Consider the following 19,773-nt stretch of genomic DNA (forward strand, 5'->3'; position numbering starts at 1 on the left):
TTTACACTTCATTGAAGAGTTTTAGCAACATTTAATAAAGGAAAGGAAGTTCCTGGAAAATGTTTCTTGAGTTCTTTTAACTATAATTGGAATCTTTAAAAATGTAAGGATGATTTTTATTTGTTTACTTTTGAAATGTTGAAGGAATAGGCTTTCCCCAAATATTTTTTTAAATTAAATCAGCTTATGAACTTGTGGACTAATCATATCAAAACCATTTAACTTGTATTTGTCTGAATAAGAGTTATTGAAATAGAATTTTCAAATATTGAGGCTTTTATTCCTACTTTTTCTTTGTAGTAACATTTTATTTTAAAGCAAACTATTTTTTTTCTTAATTTTTTTCCTATTACCAAATTGAAGTAGAAGTTTAGAGGGTCTGGAATAGTTGCCATCAAACTGCTCAAAACACCACTGATGCTAGGTAATTCCAATAAATGAGGTCATGAAGTAAGAAAAGAGTCTAGAATCTTCTAGGAATAAATAAGACCAGAAGACAAGTTATTTAGATGTCCAAATATATGCATGAAGCACATCTATTTAGTAGGTTAAGTAATCAATAAATAGATATTGAATGCTAGTTTATGTCATGGATGAAGTAGGAGGAGAGATGTTACTTTTAGTTAGAAAACTCAGAATAAACATTTAATAGAGCTCATGACACTAACTTGACTTTGAAGGGTATATTGAAATGGAATTTGGCTGGGTGCTGGTGGCTCACGCCTGTAATCTTAGCTACTCAGGAGGCTGAGATCTGAGGATTGCATTTCAAAGCCAGCCTGAGCAAGAAAGTCTGTGAGGCTCTTATCTCCATTTAATTACCAGAAAACCAGAAGTGGTGCTGTGACTCAAGGGGTAGAGCACTCACCTTGAGCTGAAGAGTTCAGGGACAGCACCCAGGTCCAGAGTTCAAGCCCCATGACTGACCCCCCCCCCAAAAAACAAAAACAAAAACAAAAGCAAGAAAGAAATGGAATTTGAATTCAGTGCTATCCAGCTGAAATTCAGTGTGGAGAATTCAAATTTGTAGCCCTTAAAAACTTCATTGTAAACACATTAAAAGAAAGAAATAGGTGTAATTAATTTTAATAGCATTTTAACTCAGCACATAGAGTGTATTATAATTTCACTAACAAAGTTTACTGAGCTATTCTATAGTCTGTATTTTTTTTTTTTTGCTAATGTCTTAAAGCTTGTTATATATTTTATACATTCAGCATGGCTCAGCTCAGAAGCTAAATTTTACTAAAAACACTTGATATATATGTAGGGTTTATAAAGTTTAACAGTTGAAAAAGAAGTTTTACATACAGCTTGTTCCAGTCATAAAGTTTTCCAGCAACTGAATAAAGGCAACTTTTTAAGAATTTAAATGTTAATGAGTTGAAATTACTGAAAATTTCAAAATGTTTTCCTTAGTCATTCGGGCTTAATTTCACCAGTAGCTAGAAGCAACCATTTTGGAAAGCAGAGGTTTAAAGAGACTGAAAAGAGAGCTTTTGTATTCAGGAAGATCTCTAAATAAAGTTGTAAAGTGCAGGTTATGTACAGGAGCTGTAAGCAGGGCAGGGTAAATCTCCAAATTTTTGGAACTTCATTTAGTAGACATTGTAATCACTCTGTAATCTCACTAGGAAATTGAGTCAAATGGGAGACTACAAATTTTGATTTAGGCTGACAGATCTGATTGTATTGTTCTGGGGGAAATTGAGAATCCAGGGGAAGAGAGACACAGGAAGTGAGGAAATGAATAAGCTAACCCCAGTAATATCATTTATATCTTATAGACGATGATGCCAAACTAAGTTAGGTTAAAAAGTGTGCCTGCAATCACATAGCTCGTTAGCGAGGGCTGGAACCCAGGTCTGCAAGACCATTAGGTCTGTGGCTCATCGTGATTTGGCATTTTGGAGTTAAAAAGGTGAGGATCTCTTTCTAGAACAGAAATCTTTTATTTGGAAGATGGAAAGTCTCCCAGCAGTAGTGGCAGATGATATGGAGGATTTCTTTGGCTTACTGTGTCAGGACTCCTTTAGGATAAGATCTTATGGAAACAAATATAGAGCAAGAAGGTATGAGCTTATTTGGTATTTTCCTTCTTCACAAGAAATAGAATTAGAGCATATAAATGTATAGTACTATAGGGGCAAAGGAAGTGGTGAGTTAATTGTTTATAGTGTTACTTAAGGTTTTAAAAATTAATCTAGCTCATTACAATTTTATAGGCATCTCATTCAAATGTGTCTGCCTTTTACTAGAGAAGTCACATGAGCAAAACTGATAATACTTAGCTTTCATTTGTGTAGCTAATGTTACCAACAATGATCGTGGTTGATTGGATTAACTAAAAGTAGAAGTGTTGTGTGGATCCTGAGAAGAAAAGTTCAGTTTTTGACTCTGATGAATCATTTTCTGAATGAATTTTTTACCAATTCACTAACAGATAGCACTGGCAGCAGCCTTCCTTTGCACAGTGTTGGTGTGTTCTATGTTTACGATATGTAGAAGTCAAATAGACATGGCTCATGAGATTCATATTATATTAGAGGTTGTTGAATTGCTAACACATTCAATTCAATAGCCAAATACATATATGTATATATAATATATATGTACATATATACACACATATATAACATAAATAATATTCATGCTTGCATGTATCTATAAAAATATATATAGTATATATGAGCAGAATGCCATTGACACATTTTGTCATTGAAATTCTTGCAGCTCTTGACTGAATTTGATTCATCAGTGAAGTCACATTTCAATAGTAGAGTAAGTGGATGAGGATATTGTTTTAGTGCCCAAGTGGGATAATATAGTGTAATTTGAGTCACATGATTGCTACAATTGGGCATTTTTGTTTGTTGTGATTGGCTTTCAGGGTCATCTTGAAACCTTTATGAAAGAGATTACTCATATATTTTCTTCTAGAAGCAAACATGATCTTGGTTGAGAATAAGGAAATAATTTGTATATTTGGACTTCTCCTTTTGTAGCGTTTGAAGACCAAACGCTACAAAAGTAAGATGTGTTGTACATAGCTGCTTCTCTGGTAGGATCCGAGCTCTTGTGAAAAGATTGTGATTTGGAGACACTACAAGTATGTTTAACATTGTACTGCCTCTTTCTTTGAAGCTTCAGGTTCCTTACTGCACAAGCAGGTTTTGAGATTTAATCAGCAGCTGCCTTGCAACTGGAAGCCTACTGTTTTACACTGAAGACATGAAGTTCCCACTATGAAGCGAGGCAGAACAATTCATTTTACACAGAGTATATACTGCTAATGAAGACAGGTGGGCATAGTACATAACTCAGATGATTAAAATGAAACAGAATAGCCACCAGTCATTGACCCTTCACTGCTCAATAAGTCTTTTAACTGGATAAGAGCATGATGATGTTACCTATGTCTGTCCTGTAAGACAGAATTCCACTTATAGTTGTGATTAAGAAGCTCAATTTCAGTTCTATCTGTTAAGCACATTTCTCTGTGATTATACCTGCTTAATATATGCTGAAACATACTGCAAGACTAAAGAAATACGTTTTGGTGATTATTTGTGGGTTATTGCTCTGTAGCTTTCTCTATAGAAGTGGGAATGATTACCAGACTAACATGTGTGGGTTTGAAAGCATATTTATGAATTTCAGCACTGCTGCAAATGGAGCTGACCATTACTACCATCAGAAATGATTTGTTGTCCTTAGGACATGACAACAAAATAAGGAATAGTTTCAGAGTATCTTTGAGGGATGGGCACTTGTTTGTTTTGTCAGTTTCGGTAAATCTTAAAGCATCTGATCCCATCTATCTCTATTAAAACATATTTCTGAAGCTCTGGTTTGGACGCTTTCTTTTCAGAACCATTACATGACTTAAATACTTTGCATTACATTCATCCCTAGCTTTTCTTTTTTGAAGAGGTTTGACTCATGCCTTATCTCTAATGCGTCATTGATAATTATGACAAGAACACAAATTGTTTCTGATGTCTGTTCTTCCTTCTTTAGAAATAGAATTTTAAACTCGCTAGTAGGTTGAGAGGCAGAACTATGCTGTAAGTTCCTCTAGGTCAAGGACAATACAGGAACAATGTAGGAGCAACCTGAGTCTTTCATACCTAAGGGCAATGAGTAGCAAAACAGCCCTGTACCTCAACTGTACTTTCAGATCAGTGGAAAGCGAACTTCTGCTTGGTTGTTCTATTGTTGTTCTGGGTTTTAGTCATAGCTGATGAACCCAGGGGGATGACTGCTTTCTACAGGTTATATATAACATTAATTCCTTAACCAGGGATATTCTCACAACTTATAACCTAGCTAGGATACTTAGATGCAAGGGTGAATCCACCGCCCATGTGAGAAAAATACTGGAGTGGAGTGGCTCTAGAATTTTAGGGGACGAAGAATGCATCAGCCACCCCTCCCAGGATGTGTGCATTCTACATCAAGTGGCCCGCCCCAGCCTGGATGCTACCATCCCATGTGTCAGCTTTAATTCTTTTCCTCTTGTTTCATTTTTGCATTACTGTCGACTGGCTATCTCCTGTGAAGGAACATGATTACCTGTGGCACCTAGCGAACTTCTTCAACCCCGGGAAGCCTCATATGCAAAAACATCTACATCCCACCTTCTGTTGGGAAAACATTAAGGAGAAATTCAGCCTGACCTGGCTTGGGTCTCATGTTCACTCTGTGCATATTACTGGAGAAGCTTGGGGTTCAATGCCCTTATTAAGGCTATTCTGTGAGGGATGGAGAGATTGGTCAAGGGGAGGGTAGAGTCCACTGAAACCACTGGATCTCAACGCAGTGTCTACTATAGCTAAGTCATTCCTGGCTGATTTGTGATTAATATCATCCTATGTCTCCTTGAAAGTTGTTCTTGTATAAAAATCAAGGCTTAGTTTGGCAAAGCTGAAGTTTCTATTGATCCTTAGTTTGAAAAGGTTGATTGAAACAATTTTAGGCCACTTTATCCATCATTGAGAATATAACCACTGAACAATTTTTTTTCTAATGACTTTTATCATCAGTTGTGTTGAATACAAATGCTAACACTTAAATACAGCCATATTCCTTTTAAGATGGATATTAGGAGTTATTTTGGATGTTAGATAAATTAAGATTATTACATTGTGGAAAAGATATTGGTATCACACGTTCAACTTTAAATTCTGAAGAGAACTGCTTTAGAGGATTAAAATTTGAGAGCTTTATGTTTTCTATACATAAAATTGACAAGCAAAAAATGCTTTGTGAGAGGTGCTTTGGGATACCAAGTTACGATAGTTTACTTAAAATCTTCACACGTCGCGAAAATGAAAAAGAGCAATGAATTGGAAGTGAGTGGTGTGGCTGGCATGAGTTCTTTTGCAGTGGGGAGCTGTCTGTCCACACAATGTACATTTGAAGGGCTGGGTAGAGCTACATATGAACTGGGCAAAGGCTCATTCTGACAGTGCACTCTTTCAGGTGGTTTCTAAGCAGTGCAGTGGTATTTCAGAGGCCTCAGAGGTAGAACTTTCTTGCTTGTGGCAGCATGTACTGCACATAGAAGTATGTTTCTGAGACTCACCACCCCTCCCAGAATCTCAAGCATATCATTGGTGTTTCTGCACAAGAAGAAGTGGTGACAGGAACATCCTGTCCTTTGTTGATTCACCTAAGTTGGTGACTTTCCCTTGAGGTTATTCTGCTAGATCACTCAAGAGAAGGAGCTGGCAAGCGAATATTGAGAATTATGGAGCAACAAAGAATGCCTTTGAACACTTAACACCGGCTCTGAGAATGCCTTTTCTGTTCAGAACCTTTCCTAAGATGCATTCACTATAGTCTCAGACAGGAAGAAGGAATACTGCAAGATATCATAGCATTAATTTTTCATCCACTGGGATCAGCTGCACCAGGCATATTTCATTATAACTCCTATTGTTTCCACGAGTTTTTCTACTGTGAGAGTTGGAGACTTTTCCATACAGAGCTCCAACATTAATGCTTACTGGGGAAAACCCAGCATTTTGGCATCATCTTTGAAATGTACCATTCTAGGTGAAAGATCAGGTATCTGGTTGCTTGCTATGGTCTTTCTTCCAGCCTATTTTTGGATAGCAGCAAGTGTGTGTGTGTGTGTGTGTTTAAAATCCATGGGTGAAGTGAACATAGAATTTTTCTTCTTAAGAAAAGAGACATGCACACCTTTAGGGATTACTAATGTTAATAAGCAACTGGAGTCTCTAAATGAGTGTTGGAGAATGCCATATTAATTTCATTTGCAACATGAAAAATCTGTTGTGGTGGTATAAATGTCTGAAGTAATATGGAAGGCCAGGATAAAAATAGGTTTCTGAGAAATGTGTGGTGCTTGTGTTTCCTGATAATATTACAACTTTATGTTCTGATCCCGGGAGCTGTGGTGTCCACGTCCCACTGGGATCTCTGGCCCTTGCCCCTTTCCTAAGGCCTGCCATTGCACAACTAAGTGTTGTTCAGAAGTTTTACCCTCATGAATTGAGACTACACACTATCTAGTATCAATAGTTTGTGTAATTGGCTTTATGCTTTCAAATGTGCTGATAAAGGAACATAATAAATTTTTCTTATTATGTTGTTTAAAAAAATCTTAACATTAAAATGTCATCAGGTCCTGATTCTGCCATAAAAATGTTTAACTTTATCAGCTTATTAATTTTACTGCCAGACTTGCTCAAGCAGTTAAATTTACATTTGTCAGTAGTTACTTTGATGCAAGGAAAGTAGTGGTAATAATATTTTCTAAACAGTAGCACTTTTTTTAAAATACGTTTTTTATTGTGAAAATACAGTACAGAAGGGTTACAGTTACATGAGCAAGGTAATGAGTACATTTCTTATCAAGCATTGTTGCCTCCTCCTTTTGTTTTTCCCCTACCATCCCATCCCTCCCACCTCTCAACTACTCCCCCCTAATTGTAAAGTTTGTTTTTTAGTATTATACTTTTAAAAGTTTTTTGTAAAACTAGTCCATGTAAAAATGCTCCCTCTAGTGTTTGTTTTAATAAATACAGTGGTATTAAGCTATTCCTGTTGAGCCTCAAGTACCTAGTGGGACTAATGTGACAAATAGAATGCATCCTATTGAATAAGTAGGTAATAGTGTTTTATGGTTGGATATAGGAATATACTGAATTCAAGACCATAGATCTCATAGTGCCAGCCTAAGTAAATACTAGCATTTCAGGGATCTTTCTTAGGCATCTAGTCTGTTTTTATAATCAGAAATGGAAAAGTGATATATATATATATATATATATATATATATATATATATATATATATATATATTTGGGGTGTGTGTGTGTGCTGTCCCTCAGCATTTCAACACAAGGCTAGCGCACTACCGCTTTGAGCTATAGTGCAATTTCCGGTTTTCTGGTGGTTAATTGGAGATAAGAATCTCATGGACTTTCCTGCTTGGGCTGGCTTTGAACCACAATCTTCAGATCTCAGCCTCCTGAGTAGCTAGGATTACAGGTTTGAGCCACTGGCGTCTGGCCTTTTTTTTTTTTTTATACTTAGTTTTAAAAATTATTAATAAGTTTTTTATTGTGAAAATACCATACAGAGGGGTTATGATTACATGAACAAGGTAATGTAATGAGTACATTTCTTATCAAGCATTGTTGCCTCCTCCTTTGTTTCCCCTTCCCATCCCTACGCTCCCATCTCTGCTCCCTCCCCTGCCAAAGTTGTAAAGTTCCTTTTTCGACATAGCATCGTGTACATTTCATTGTTGCAGTGGGTCCACTTGTATCCCTGTTTAAACAATTTGTTTTTTCCCTTCCCCTCCCCAAATTATACCAATGTGAAAACGTGGGTTATACTGTGGGGGAGGGTGGCTTAAGTTTTTGATGACATATTTATGAGATATTCTACTTTCTTACTTTATAACTTTTGTTTCTTATTTTGCTTTTTAAAAATTATATCTACATACAATTTCTTATCCAAGCATAGAAGAAAAAAATTACTGAATTGTTATTCATAAATGAATATTTTAAAGTTTTTTTTTTTCCCTGGTCATGGGGCCTGAACTCTGGGCCTGGGCGCTGTTCCTCAGCTCTTCAGCTCAAGGCTAGCACTCTACCACTTGAGCCACAACGCTACTTCCAGATTTTTTTTCTGCTTATGTGGTGCTGAGGAATCGAACCCAGGGCCTCATGCATGCAAGGCAAGCACTCTACCACTGAGCCACCTTCCCAGCCCATAAATGAATATTTTATAGTCAAACTATTTTTTTTTTTTTTTTTGCCAGTCCTGGAGCTTGACCTCAGGGCCTGGGGCCTGACCGTGAGCCTGTCTATGTTCAAGGCTAGCGCTCTACCACTTGAGCCACATCATCACTTCTGGCTTTTTCTGATGATGTGGTACTGAGGAATCGAACCCAGGTCTTCATGCATGCTAGGCAAGCACTCTGCCACTAAGCCACATTCCCAGCCCCCAAATTATGTTATTCTTATTTTAACAAGTTACAGAATAGTGTTTTATTTTTCCCTCTTAAGTTCATGCAAACTCTTTTGGTTGTAATGAGGTTTGAATTCAAGGTGTCACACTTGCCAAGCAAGTGATCCAGCACTTGAGCTGTGCTCTATCCTCTGAAATTTATTCCTTATGTAAAAATAACTTATATAAGAAAACTTCCAGTTTCATCCCAAGCAGAGAAAACAGTTTACTTACATGTTTTCCTTTCCTTCTCTTTTTTCCTCATTTGGTGCTAGGGATTAGACTCAGGGCCTCACGTGGCTACTTTAGCCACACCCCGCCCTTTTGCTCTTTAGTTTGTTTCCAGATAAGGTTTTTGTGGTAACTTGGTCCAGATTGTCTCCCTGCCTTCCAAGGAGCTGGACCCATAGGTGTGTACTGCCGGACTCCGCCTTGCTCATGTCTCTTCATCTTCAGAACTGTAAACGTGTAAGCCTCAGGGTTTGGCCCTAGGAGATACTTTTCTCGGTCTCCATAATCCTCCATTTCTTTGTCTCTGCTCCTTTCTCTTGTGTCATCTCTACTTACTGTCTTGATGAAGTCATCTTAATCTCAGGGCTTTAAAATGCTGTTTATAAGCTAAAAAGTTCTGGTTTTCTCTCTCAGCCTTGATCTCTCTCCTGTGTTCCAGCCTGCTGGAACTTCCTTTGGATGTTTATAAGCTTCTCAAAATTATCATCTCTTGCAGAACTTCTAATCATTGAAAGCATTAAACAATTTCATTTCATTTGATTTTCCTCTGGCCCCAAACCATGAAGTCATCCGGCCTCCCCTCCTTCTATACACTGCTTCAGATCTGCCCACAGATCATTTTTAAAATTATATCTAGAAGCTTGTTGCTACTTGCCATTTCCATGATGGAGATTTCTTATGTGAGTCAGCAATGATCCAGGATCATCCAGAATCATCTAGGATTGGTGTGATTGCCATCCATTTTCCACATAGAAAGCCTCTGAAATCCTCTGGAAAAAAAAATCATGTAAATCACGTCATTTCTCCATGGAGCCCTACCTTTGTCCAGTGTCTTTCTTTCTCCCTAAGAGTAGGAGCTGAAATCCTTTCAAGTGTCTGCACACAAGGGAAGCCTGTGTTCCAGGGCCTTTGGACTCAGTGCCTGAGATATTCCTCCCCAGGTATGTGTCCTGCTTATCTCCTTGCTGGCTTTCCTAAGATACCATTTAATTCAGAATTCTTTCTCTACTATTACAATGGTTCCCCTCCCATTTTTTTTTTAAAAAACCCATCCTCCAGGTTGCTCTCCGCAATCTGTGGTTCAAAGACCAGCACTGTCTAAGGAGGTGGAATTCGAGCCTCTTAACGCTCTCCAGAACTGTGTTTCAACCTTTCCACGCCGGTTTCTCAGCCTTCCCAGGCCTGACAAGGAGGCCTTCCAACCTCTCAACCCTTTCGAGGTTTCACAGCTCAGCTTCAGAGATCCCTACACCTGGGCAATTGGAGATACGAGTCTCATTTTCTGCCCAGACTAAGTTGGATCCTCTGATCCAACCCCCTGCGTAGCTAGGATTTCAGGTGTGAGCCACCAGCACCCAGCATTGTTTCCTTAATAACAATAAACTGTTTCATGGGGTATATGTATCTCCTACTATTTTCCATTATTTGAAGGTGAGATTTTAAGAAGTGCAGTAGAAATGGTCCCTTTAAATGACCACATTTTTTATTTTTCAAAATACAGAATTTTTCTTTGCCAACTATGCAGTCAGTATCTTCCTATTTTGCTTGGACTGTATAATCTTGTTTCTTAAGCAAAGTAGAATTATAATGGAAACATGCACTTCCTTTAAAGGCATATGTTACTTCTAAAACAAGTATATATCTTTTCCATGCTCTCTATATGACACCCATTAGGCAATTCTTTCAGTTTACTTGAAGTGTTCCATGTTTTTAACTCAACTTTTAATTTTTGTATTTACTTAAATCTTGCTGTGCTAGCCACATCATTGAAAAATGATTAATAATGAAGCCAGCAGTTAAACTCATGCCAATTGGAAAATATACAGCAGTTATAATGAAAAAGTACTTTAGGAATCTTGTTTTCACATTCAGAAATCTGTGAGGGGAAAAAAAAACCCCCATCATACTATATTAGATTAATCTCTTATTTTCATGATGAGTGTGTGTTGGACCCTTGTGATTATTTTAATGGCATGAGTCATGAAAAATAAAATGTTTCCTTTTGAGGAACGTTAAAGCTTTTCTTTTTAGTTCTGGACAATCTGTGTATATCCTGATTGCACTCTCAGGAAATACTTAACTTTTGAAGCAATAACGGTCACTCAAGGGAAGTCTTACCATTAGCTGCATAGTGATAATGTAGGCTTTCATGAATACAGCCAGCTACTGCCCTTGCAAAGAAGACTTCATAAGGGCAGCGAAGGGATAATGCTGCCCGTGACTTCAGCTGGGGATATCCAGTTCTCTTTGTGAAAGATGCCAATGTTCAACAGGCTTCCTCATCAAAGGTATCTTTCCTAAGTGATCTTTGCATCTGGATTTTCCCTCCTGTGTTTCTGTTTGCATCCACCTTTAAGCATCGGTACTGGTAGTTGTAAAATTTGTTTTCTTTTGAAGTAGGATAAAATGTAGTTTTTAAAATTCCAATGGGTTTGTTAGCTATTAGTATAGCTAATTAAGGAAAAGACTTCAGCATGTTTTCAAGGAACTGAGCAGCAATATTTTGGTTTGGAATGAGGAATTGCTTTAATATCTAAGTTTTGGTACTTGAATCTAAGTTTTTTTTAAAAATCAACTTACTGAGAATATAATGGCAAAACACTAGTTAAAGCTGGCACAGTGCCTTTTCTTAATCTCTGAAGCTTGTGGAAAACTATTTTATTGTTTGATAAATTGGTTTGATGTGAGTTCATGAGAATGAATAAGTCCAATGACTGATGTCATTTCTGGTGTGGTAATAAAAATGATTTTCTTACTCCTTGAATGTGTAAGGACATTTTCTCTTGCTCCTTATTGACACTGATCCAAAAGTAAAGACAAAGAAGCTGGATTGAATGAGACCGTTTTGACCAGCTGCCTGCTTCCCCTGCACTTCATACTTGAGAGAACTGGACTGTGCAGAGGTGAAAGATTTCTTCCTGCAGATATTAGACAAAAACACTGGCAGAGCTACGGACAGAACGGAAATTTCATAGTGCCTAATTTAGTGGAGGGTTTTTTCTCCCCAGTATTGCTGTGCTCTAAAGATTGAATGCGTGGTGCCACAGCATACAAACCTTGTTTGGAACTGGTTAGAAATCCTCATCAGGCTCCATGGATTGTAGGCAGAATCTGAGTAATGGAGTTACTACGGTAACTTAAATATGAATAACTAGATAAGTATTTAGCGTATATAGGGGGATGAACAACTTCCTATTTTGGTGAGCAATGAGCCAATTTCCAAGGGTGCTGCCAGATATCTCAAATCATCAACAGGAATTTACTAGCCCTGTTTGAACAATGGAGAACTTTGATCAGAACTCTAGTTTTGTTCACTGTGATGTGTATGCTTCTGTTTGCTGACAGCACGCATTCAAGTGCTGAGTGCAGCTTGTTTTTCTACTGGTCAGACGAAGAGCTCTAGAAAGAAATAAAATCTTGTCTTTCTCACAAACAGTGCAATGGAGATGTTGGAATGATATAACATGCCTATCTATCTATCTATGTATCTATGTATCTATGTATCTATGTATCTATGTATCTATGTATCTATCTATCTATCTATCTATCTATCTATCTATCTATCTATCTATCTATCTATCTATCTATCTATCTATCTATCTATCTATCTATCTATCTATCTATCTATGTATCTATCTATCTATCTATCTATCTATCTATCTATCTATCTATCTATCTATCTATCTATCTACCTACCTACCTACCTACCTACCTATCTACCTACCTACCTACCTACCTATCTATGAAACGTGTTAAGAGTATGCTATAGGAGAAAGCTATTATTTCAAAATACCAGGTATATGCAAGCACTGGATGGTGATTTTAATTCTTGTGGATTCCTTAAATAATTGCCTCAATAAAAGGTATTTGTGGTTCTGTGATAACTGCCTTTACTACTATGGATGAGGATGATGATGAGGATGACAACTTTATTGCTGGAGATCAACCCCAGGGCCTTGTGGGGGCTAGGCAAGTTCTGTATCACTGAGCAACAGTCTCAGAAACTTTTTGCTATCCTAACAGTTTATCATTCTGATACTTTACTATTACGTATATTTTACTATCCTACATTATCGATGTGTCTGAGTATTTTGGCAGGGCTGTGCAAGGCTAAATTTTATAGCTTGTCTTTCACATAAGGAACAGCAGAAAGAGTTGAATGTTGTTTGGTCCAACTCTTCCTTGAAGTGTCTAGGTCATTGAAGGTTATCCCAGGTCTTTGACCTTGTAGTTAGAACCTCAGAGAGCCTTTAAAGGCTACTAAAGTCTGTTTGATGATGTAAATATCTCCAGTTCTTGGAAGATTACCTCTCCACGTCACTGAAGAATTTAAGGTGATAAGCTCTACACGTGTAAATCAGGTCATTTTCAGAATCTTTTAGGTATTGAGCACATGGTCCCTCCTCACGTGACTATGGGAGTTGTGACACCCAGCAGGTTTTCTCTTAAGAAGTCTCTATGTAACAGTAAAGAAAGAAAGTCAAACAATTTAGAGGACTTGACAACACTAAGGTTGAGTTGACTTTAAGTCTTTTTTTGTAAACAATAACTTTTGAGACTGAACCCAAATCATTCACATAGTTATTTGATAAGAAAAAACTCACATTCTCTCTCTCTCCACACACACACACACACACACACACACACACACACACACACGCACGCACGCACGCACGTCATAAGGACGATTGTGGTTCCACACTCTGTAGATACTTTTGGAAGTTTAGGAGTGCTTGGGTTGATAGCAGATGAACAGACCATGATGGAACAGAGATAGTGAAGGAGACCAGATGATTCTCTCAGGGCTTTGCTCAAGCCTCTAAAAGCATCTTACTTTTTGCTGAGTGAATTGTCAGCTCACTCTCTGCAGCTTTGGCCTCTCAAGTCAAGGACCAAAGATGGAGGGCTGTGGTTGCTAGTCACATGTTTTCACAGACACCTGACTCTGTGTCAGCTGCTCTGCCTGAGTCACTGGAGCTGAGGCAGAAGACTTATCTTCTCATAGGAAATACTCAGGCTGCCCCTGAAATTCTCACCACTTTACAGCTGGGAATACTGCAGCAGTATATCCCAAGTAATGCTGTGAAAGAGTAGAAATTCTGGTTTGAAATTTGGCACTAGAAGATACAGATATGTGTCTGAATAGGAATCAACTGTTACGATTAAAAATTTTATAATTCTAAAAACAAAGATGAACAATTTTGGAAAAGTTTTTCTGGGGTGAGTAGATTACACCAAGGACCAACTTCTACAAAACAGGATTTATTCTAGACAATTAGATACAATAGGGAAAAAATAAAGTCAGAAACCACCTTCTCTTAGAACCTATATGCTGTGTTACATAATAAAGGAGTTATATAGCACAGTAAAGATGTTAAAGCATGTGGGTTGTAACAAAGCTGAGAAAACCCCTGAATGCTGGCCACATGAGCTTATGTGTATGGATTAGGGTGGTAGACACATGGGGGCGCTGTTGTGCAAGGCAATGTTGAAGCATGGGTTTAGATATATGAACAAATAGGGCAGGAGGGGAGCTCAAAGACTTCATTTGGAAATAGGCTTTTGGTGTTGAAGGATTTGCAAGGCTTCTAGTGTGCCTGGAGCACAGTGGATGGAAGGGAATGTAGTCGGAGATAGGTTGGAGGATGGAAAGGTACAAGTCTAGATGGACCATCTGTTCAAAGGAGGATGCCAGGCTCACACCTGTAATCCTGAGATTTGATGATCACAGTTCAAAGCCAGCCTGGGCAGGGACATCTGTGAGACCTTTTATCTCCAATTAAATCCTCAGGAAAAGCCAGAAGTGGCCCTGTGGCTCCAGTGGTAGAGCACTAGCCTTGAGTACAAAGAAGCTCAGGGACAGAGCCCAAGCTAAGTTCAAACCCTAGGAATGGCCAAAATAAATAAAATAAAATAAAATAAAAAAGGAGGGTATGTAGCCACATTGAAGACTTAATCTGAATGTTTGCCCCATGTGGTTGGAGAAGACATTCTAGGATGCTGTGAAGACCTATGTTTTAGTCTTTAAGAAAGGGGAAATATAGGAGGGTTTTTTTTTTTTTTTTTTTGCAAGAGGTATTTTTTTTTCTATAGCCTTAGATTCTACCAGGATTAACAGATAGATGACATAGAAAGTTTACTTAGTAACTTCCACATGTAAATTGAATACTCAGAAGAAATATTCAGATGCAAAGTAGTTTAGGTGAGTATTATTCATGTGCTGAGTCAGACAAACAGTAGTAAATTGTGCAAATGATTTGTTTGGGCTAGGGCAATTTGTTGTGTGAAAACGTTTAGGAAGATAGAGCTAGTTGAACTTGGTTGGTTTGTCAGGTTTCTCTTGGTCTGCTCCCATCTGTGGTGATGATGTCTTTCTTCATGCCTCTGGGTAGGTATCTTTCCCTGGGTTGAGGAAGCTTTCAGGAAATGAAGGAAGACCAGAGTGCCCTGCCTTTTTTTTTTTTTTTCTCCTATCAGGTGACTTTAAATTCAAAACAGTCAATACAACATAGCTGCTCATGTTGGAATGGCTGTTTTACCATCCTAAAGTAACAGGCCTAAAAGACCTTAAGAAGGGCTTTTGAGAGGAGGATGAAGGGGGTGGAAGAAAGTGATTGGAAATGCTGTTGTTTGTTTTGATGCTGGTCTTAGAGCTTGAGCTTGGCCTGGGTATTGTCCCTTATCTTTTGTGTTCAAGGCTAGTGCTCTACCACTCACACCTCCACTTCCAGCTTTTTTTTTTTTTTTTTTTTTGGTGCTTATTTGGAAATAAAAGTCTCATGGACTGTCCTGCCCTACCTGGATTTGAATCATGACTCTCAGATCTCAGCCTCCTGAGTAGCTAGGATTTCAGGCATGAATCACTGGCACCAATTGCAATATGGCTTCTATGAATTATTGAGTACAAGCTCTTGTGTGGATATATTTCTTGCTCTTCTAGGAAGACATATAGAAGAGGAAGAGCTGGATGGTGAGGTAGGCTTAGGTACTCTAAGAAAGTACCCAAGAGATTGAAAATATAAACAGATGTAAAATACTAATAGATTTAAAATATAAATATACATAATAACATATATGGGGTTAAAGGATCATCTAATTAGAGGAGAGGTCCTAAGGTGTGTATTCTCTGAATAGCTAACAAACTGTCTAACAAAATGAAACCAGAAAGCATCAACATGTGTGGAGGGGAGGGAACAGTGGGAAACACAAAGTGAATTTTAACCAAAATCAAAACAAAACAAAGCTGACGGGGTCTGGGAAGTTGGCTCAGTGGTAGAGTGCTTGCCTTGCATGCCTGAGGCCCTGGGTTCGATTCCTCAGCACTCCATAAACAAAAAGCAAAAAGCCAGAAGTGGTGCTGTGGCTCAAGTGCTAGCCTTGAGCTGAAGAGCTGAGGGACAGCGCCCAGGCCCAGAGTTCAGGCCCCACAACCGGATCCCAAACAAACAAACAAAGCTGATGAACAGCTTGCAAGGTGCTGTGTCAACTCACATTTCTGTATGCAGTGGGGATGTTCCAATTATTCCACATCTTGCAGACACTTGTTGCTTTTGTGTGTGCATTCGTGTGTGTGTGTGTGTGTGTGTGTATGTGTGTGTAGGGGGGAGTGCGTGTGCGTGCATGTGTACTTGTGTGCACACATATCAGTACTGGGCTTGAACTCAGGGCTTGTCCCTCAGCTCTTCAGCTCAAGGCTAGTGCTCTACCACTTGAGCCACAGCACCACTTCCAGCCTTTTTTTCTGCTTATGTGGTGCTGAGAAAACGAACCCAGGGCTTCATGCATGCAAGGCAAGTGCTCTACCACTGAACCACCTTCCCAGCCCCTCATTAAACTTTTAAAGCCATCAAACATATAGTTTATTAGAAGTTGTCAGTGCCCGCCGGGCGCTGGTGGCTCACGCCTGTAATCCTAGCTACTCAGGAGGCTGAGATCTGAGGATCGCTGTTCAAAGCCAGCCCGGGCAGGAGAGACCGTGAGACTCCTATCTCCAATAAACCACCAGAAAACCAGAAGTGGCGCTGTAGCTCAAGTGGTAGAGCGCTCGCCTTGAGCTGAAGAGCTGAGGGACAGCGCCCAGGCCCAGAGTTCAAGCCCCACGACCAACAAAAAAAAAAAAAAAAAGAAGTTGTCAGTGCCCTGGACAGTCTTATAGCTCTGTTTTGGGGAAATGAAGGCATTTACAGTGGGAGAGCATCCCCAGTACCCCAAAAACACCCAACAAAAAACAACAAAAAACCCAAAAGGTAAAAGAGGATACTGCTATTCAATTTCAAGGTTATTAAACTCCACCTGGGGTAGAGGCGTCCGTCCTGCTTGTGTTCTATCACTTAGGGTGATTATCTAGTCCACGCACGCGTGAATAAGGAGTGATGGCAGACATCAGACTTCTCCTTTGTCCCCAGGTCCCCGATGTCATGAGCAGCATACGACAGCTATCCAAAGCCGCCATGAAAGAAGGAGCCAAGCCCAGCAAAGACAACGAGGACGCCTTTTACAACTCGCAGAAGTTCGAGGTCCTGTACTGCGGCAGGGTGACGGTGACGCACAAGAAGGCCCCGTCCAGCCTCATCGACGACTGCATCGAGCAGTTCAGCCTGCACGAGCAGCTGCGCCTGCGGCTGCAGGGCGAGGAGCCGGGGGCCCCGGAGGCCGAGGTGCCCGGGTCCCCGGGCCACAGCTTGCCGGAGGAGGCCGAAGGCCCCGCCGACAGCCCCCCGGCCCTGCCAGTCCTGGCCAGCCAGCCCGCGCTGCCCAGCAATCGTCTTTGCTTCCCAGAGCGGATTCTGGAAGACGGTGACTTGGATGAGCAGCAGGAGTTTCGGGCTCGTTGCAGCAGCGTCACCGGCGTCCTGCAGAAGAAGATTCACGAGAACAGCCAGACGTCACAGCCCAGGAGGAGACACGCCAGCGCGCCCAGCCACGTCCAGCCCTCCGACTCCGAGAAGAATAGAACCATGCTCTTTCAGGTGCGTGGGATGGCCTTCCTTTCGGGCGGATGCTGGCAGGTGCTGCAGGCCGGTTGCTTAGCAACCTCCACCTGTTGCCTCCTGACTTCTTGGATGGGCGCAGCTGGCTGACATCTTCCCCCCCAACCCCGCCCCACTCCATCCACCCTTCCCCTATCCCGCCTGCTGCCTTCCCCAGTGGTCCTCATGGAAGTCTCACTCACAAGCAGACAAGGGAGGTGGAGAAACAGCAAGCAGGAGAGCAGAGAAGCTGGAGAGGTTGGCATTGTGATCTGTGACTGCTACTCTGGATCTCTGACACCAGCATCGCCTGAGTTGATTTTCTTTAAAGCAGTTTTTAAGGATTAGGTTACATGGGTCATACAGAGGGAGACTGAGTTGTTTCCTAAAAAAAAAAAAAGTCTTTAGAAAAACATAGCTTTAGAATCCATCTAGGAAAGGATTTAAAGATAGGAATCTAGGAAAGTGTGATTTGACAGGGAGGAAAAAGGATTTTTCCAGAGACACAGGTGTGGTTCGGATGAGAACACACACACTAGATCACTGAAAGAGAAGGCTAAAGAAATGCGACTGGGGCAGGGTGCGAGTAGTTTATGCCTGTAATCCCAGCTATTCAGGAAGCTGAAATCTGAGAATCTAGGTTCAAAGCCAGCCAGGGCAGAAAAGTCTAAGAGTCGCTTATTTCCAATTAACTACCAAAAAAGTGGAGGTGTGGTTCAAGTGGTAGAAAACCAGCCTTGATTGGAAAAAGCTAAAGGGCAGTTCCCTGAGTTCTAGTGCTAGCACTACTGCACAGACATGTGTGTGCACCCGCACACATACGTCATTGTCCTAGTGAGTTAGAGTTGGTTATTAATAATTTGATACAGGCTGTCTTGTGAAGGTAAAAGATAATTCTCTTGATTCTGAAAATACTTCTTGTATGTCATGTAGGGACAGCAAATGTCGCTTTCGACTTAAAAAGCTTAATTTATGATAGTGTTCTGTGGAGTATCTTTAACCATCAACTTGTAAGATTTGACTTTTCTTGGAAGGAAATAAAACAAAACAGCCGCTGGCCAAACAACAAGAAGGCAGGATACTAGTGGCTCACATCTGTAATCCTATCTAGGTGATTGCAGTTCAAAGCCAGCCTAGATAGGAAAGTCTGTGATACTCTTATCTCTACTTAAATACTAAAAAAAGCTGAAATGGAACTGTGGCTCAAGTGGTAGAGCCCTAGTCTGGAGCACAAGAGCTCAAAGGACAGTGCCCAAGCCCTGAGTTCAAGCCCCAGGATCTGCACCAAGAAATAAAATAAAAATAAAATAAAAAAGGGTAACTCCTGACTTTTCCTATTATAGAATCCCTGGAAGGGAATTACCATAGCAAACCTTGTCAGCAGTTCCAGTATGTAATATTTTACAGAAGGTCATGTTTCATGGTAGCTTTGGTTAACTCTTGGCGTCTAGTTAAAGTGTCTCTGTGTGTTTTTGTTTGTTTATGGTTTGTCTTTTCCTAGTGCTGGAGGTTGAACTTAGGCCTTGTGCTTGCTAGACAGGAGCTCTACCGTTTGAACCACTCTGCTAGTTCCTGTCTCTGGTGTTTTCTGGTAATAGCTGAGTTTTCACTCCTTTTGGGGACTATCACATTTGTCTTTCCTGAATAGCTGTTTAATGTAAATTTTTTTATTTAGACCAATTACTTACACACACACACACACACACACACACACACACTCTTCCTCCATTCCCTTCATTCTATTTTTTTTTTTTTTGTTGGTCGTGGGGCTTGAACTATGGGCCTGAGCGCTGTCTCTCAGTTCTGCAGTTCAAGGCTAGTGTACTACCACTTGAGCTACAGTGCCACTTCCGGTTTTCTGGTGGTTTATTGGAGGTAGGAGTCTTAGGGTCTTTCCTGCCCGGGCTGGCTTTGAACCACGATCCTCAGATCTCAGCCTCCTGAGTAGCTAGGATTACAGGCATAAGCCACCAGTGCCCAGCTTCATTCTGTTCTTATATGTACATGTATACCCATATACAAATGATTATACACATAAATACACACATATATATACCCATATGCAAATGATGACATACATATTTTAT

At 40.0% G+C, this 19,773-nt stretch overlaps 1 protein-coding gene across 2 annotated transcripts in view; it reads left to right on the forward strand.

Moving 5' to 3' along the window:
* The window catches only part of Tbc1d4 (TBC1 domain family member 4), a 155,884-nt gene that overhangs the window by 71,504 nt on the left and 64,607 nt on the right, over positions 1 to 19,773 (forward strand). Inside the window, exons 1-2 of one of the 2 annotated variants that reach the window (XM_042685414.1) lie at positions 9,637 to 9,658; positions 17,123 to 17,686. In XM_042685414.1, coding sequence (XP_042541348.1) covers positions 17,135 to 17,686 — 552 coding nt within the window. In that variant the 5' untranslated portion in view covers positions 9,637 to 9,658; positions 17,123 to 17,134. Of the gene's footprint in view, positions 1 to 9,636; positions 9,659 to 17,122; positions 17,687 to 19,773 lie in introns of those variants that run through there. The other variant, XM_042685413.1, reaches the window with a different exon arrangement.

The sequence above is a fragment of the Dipodomys spectabilis genome, unplaced genomic scaffold, assembly GCF_019054845.1.
Source record: "Dipodomys spectabilis isolate Male_0828 unplaced genomic scaffold, ASM1905484v1 ptg000095l, whole genome shotgun sequence".
Taxonomy (NCBI): domain Eukaryota; kingdom Metazoa; phylum Chordata; class Mammalia; order Rodentia; family Heteromyidae; genus Dipodomys; species Dipodomys spectabilis.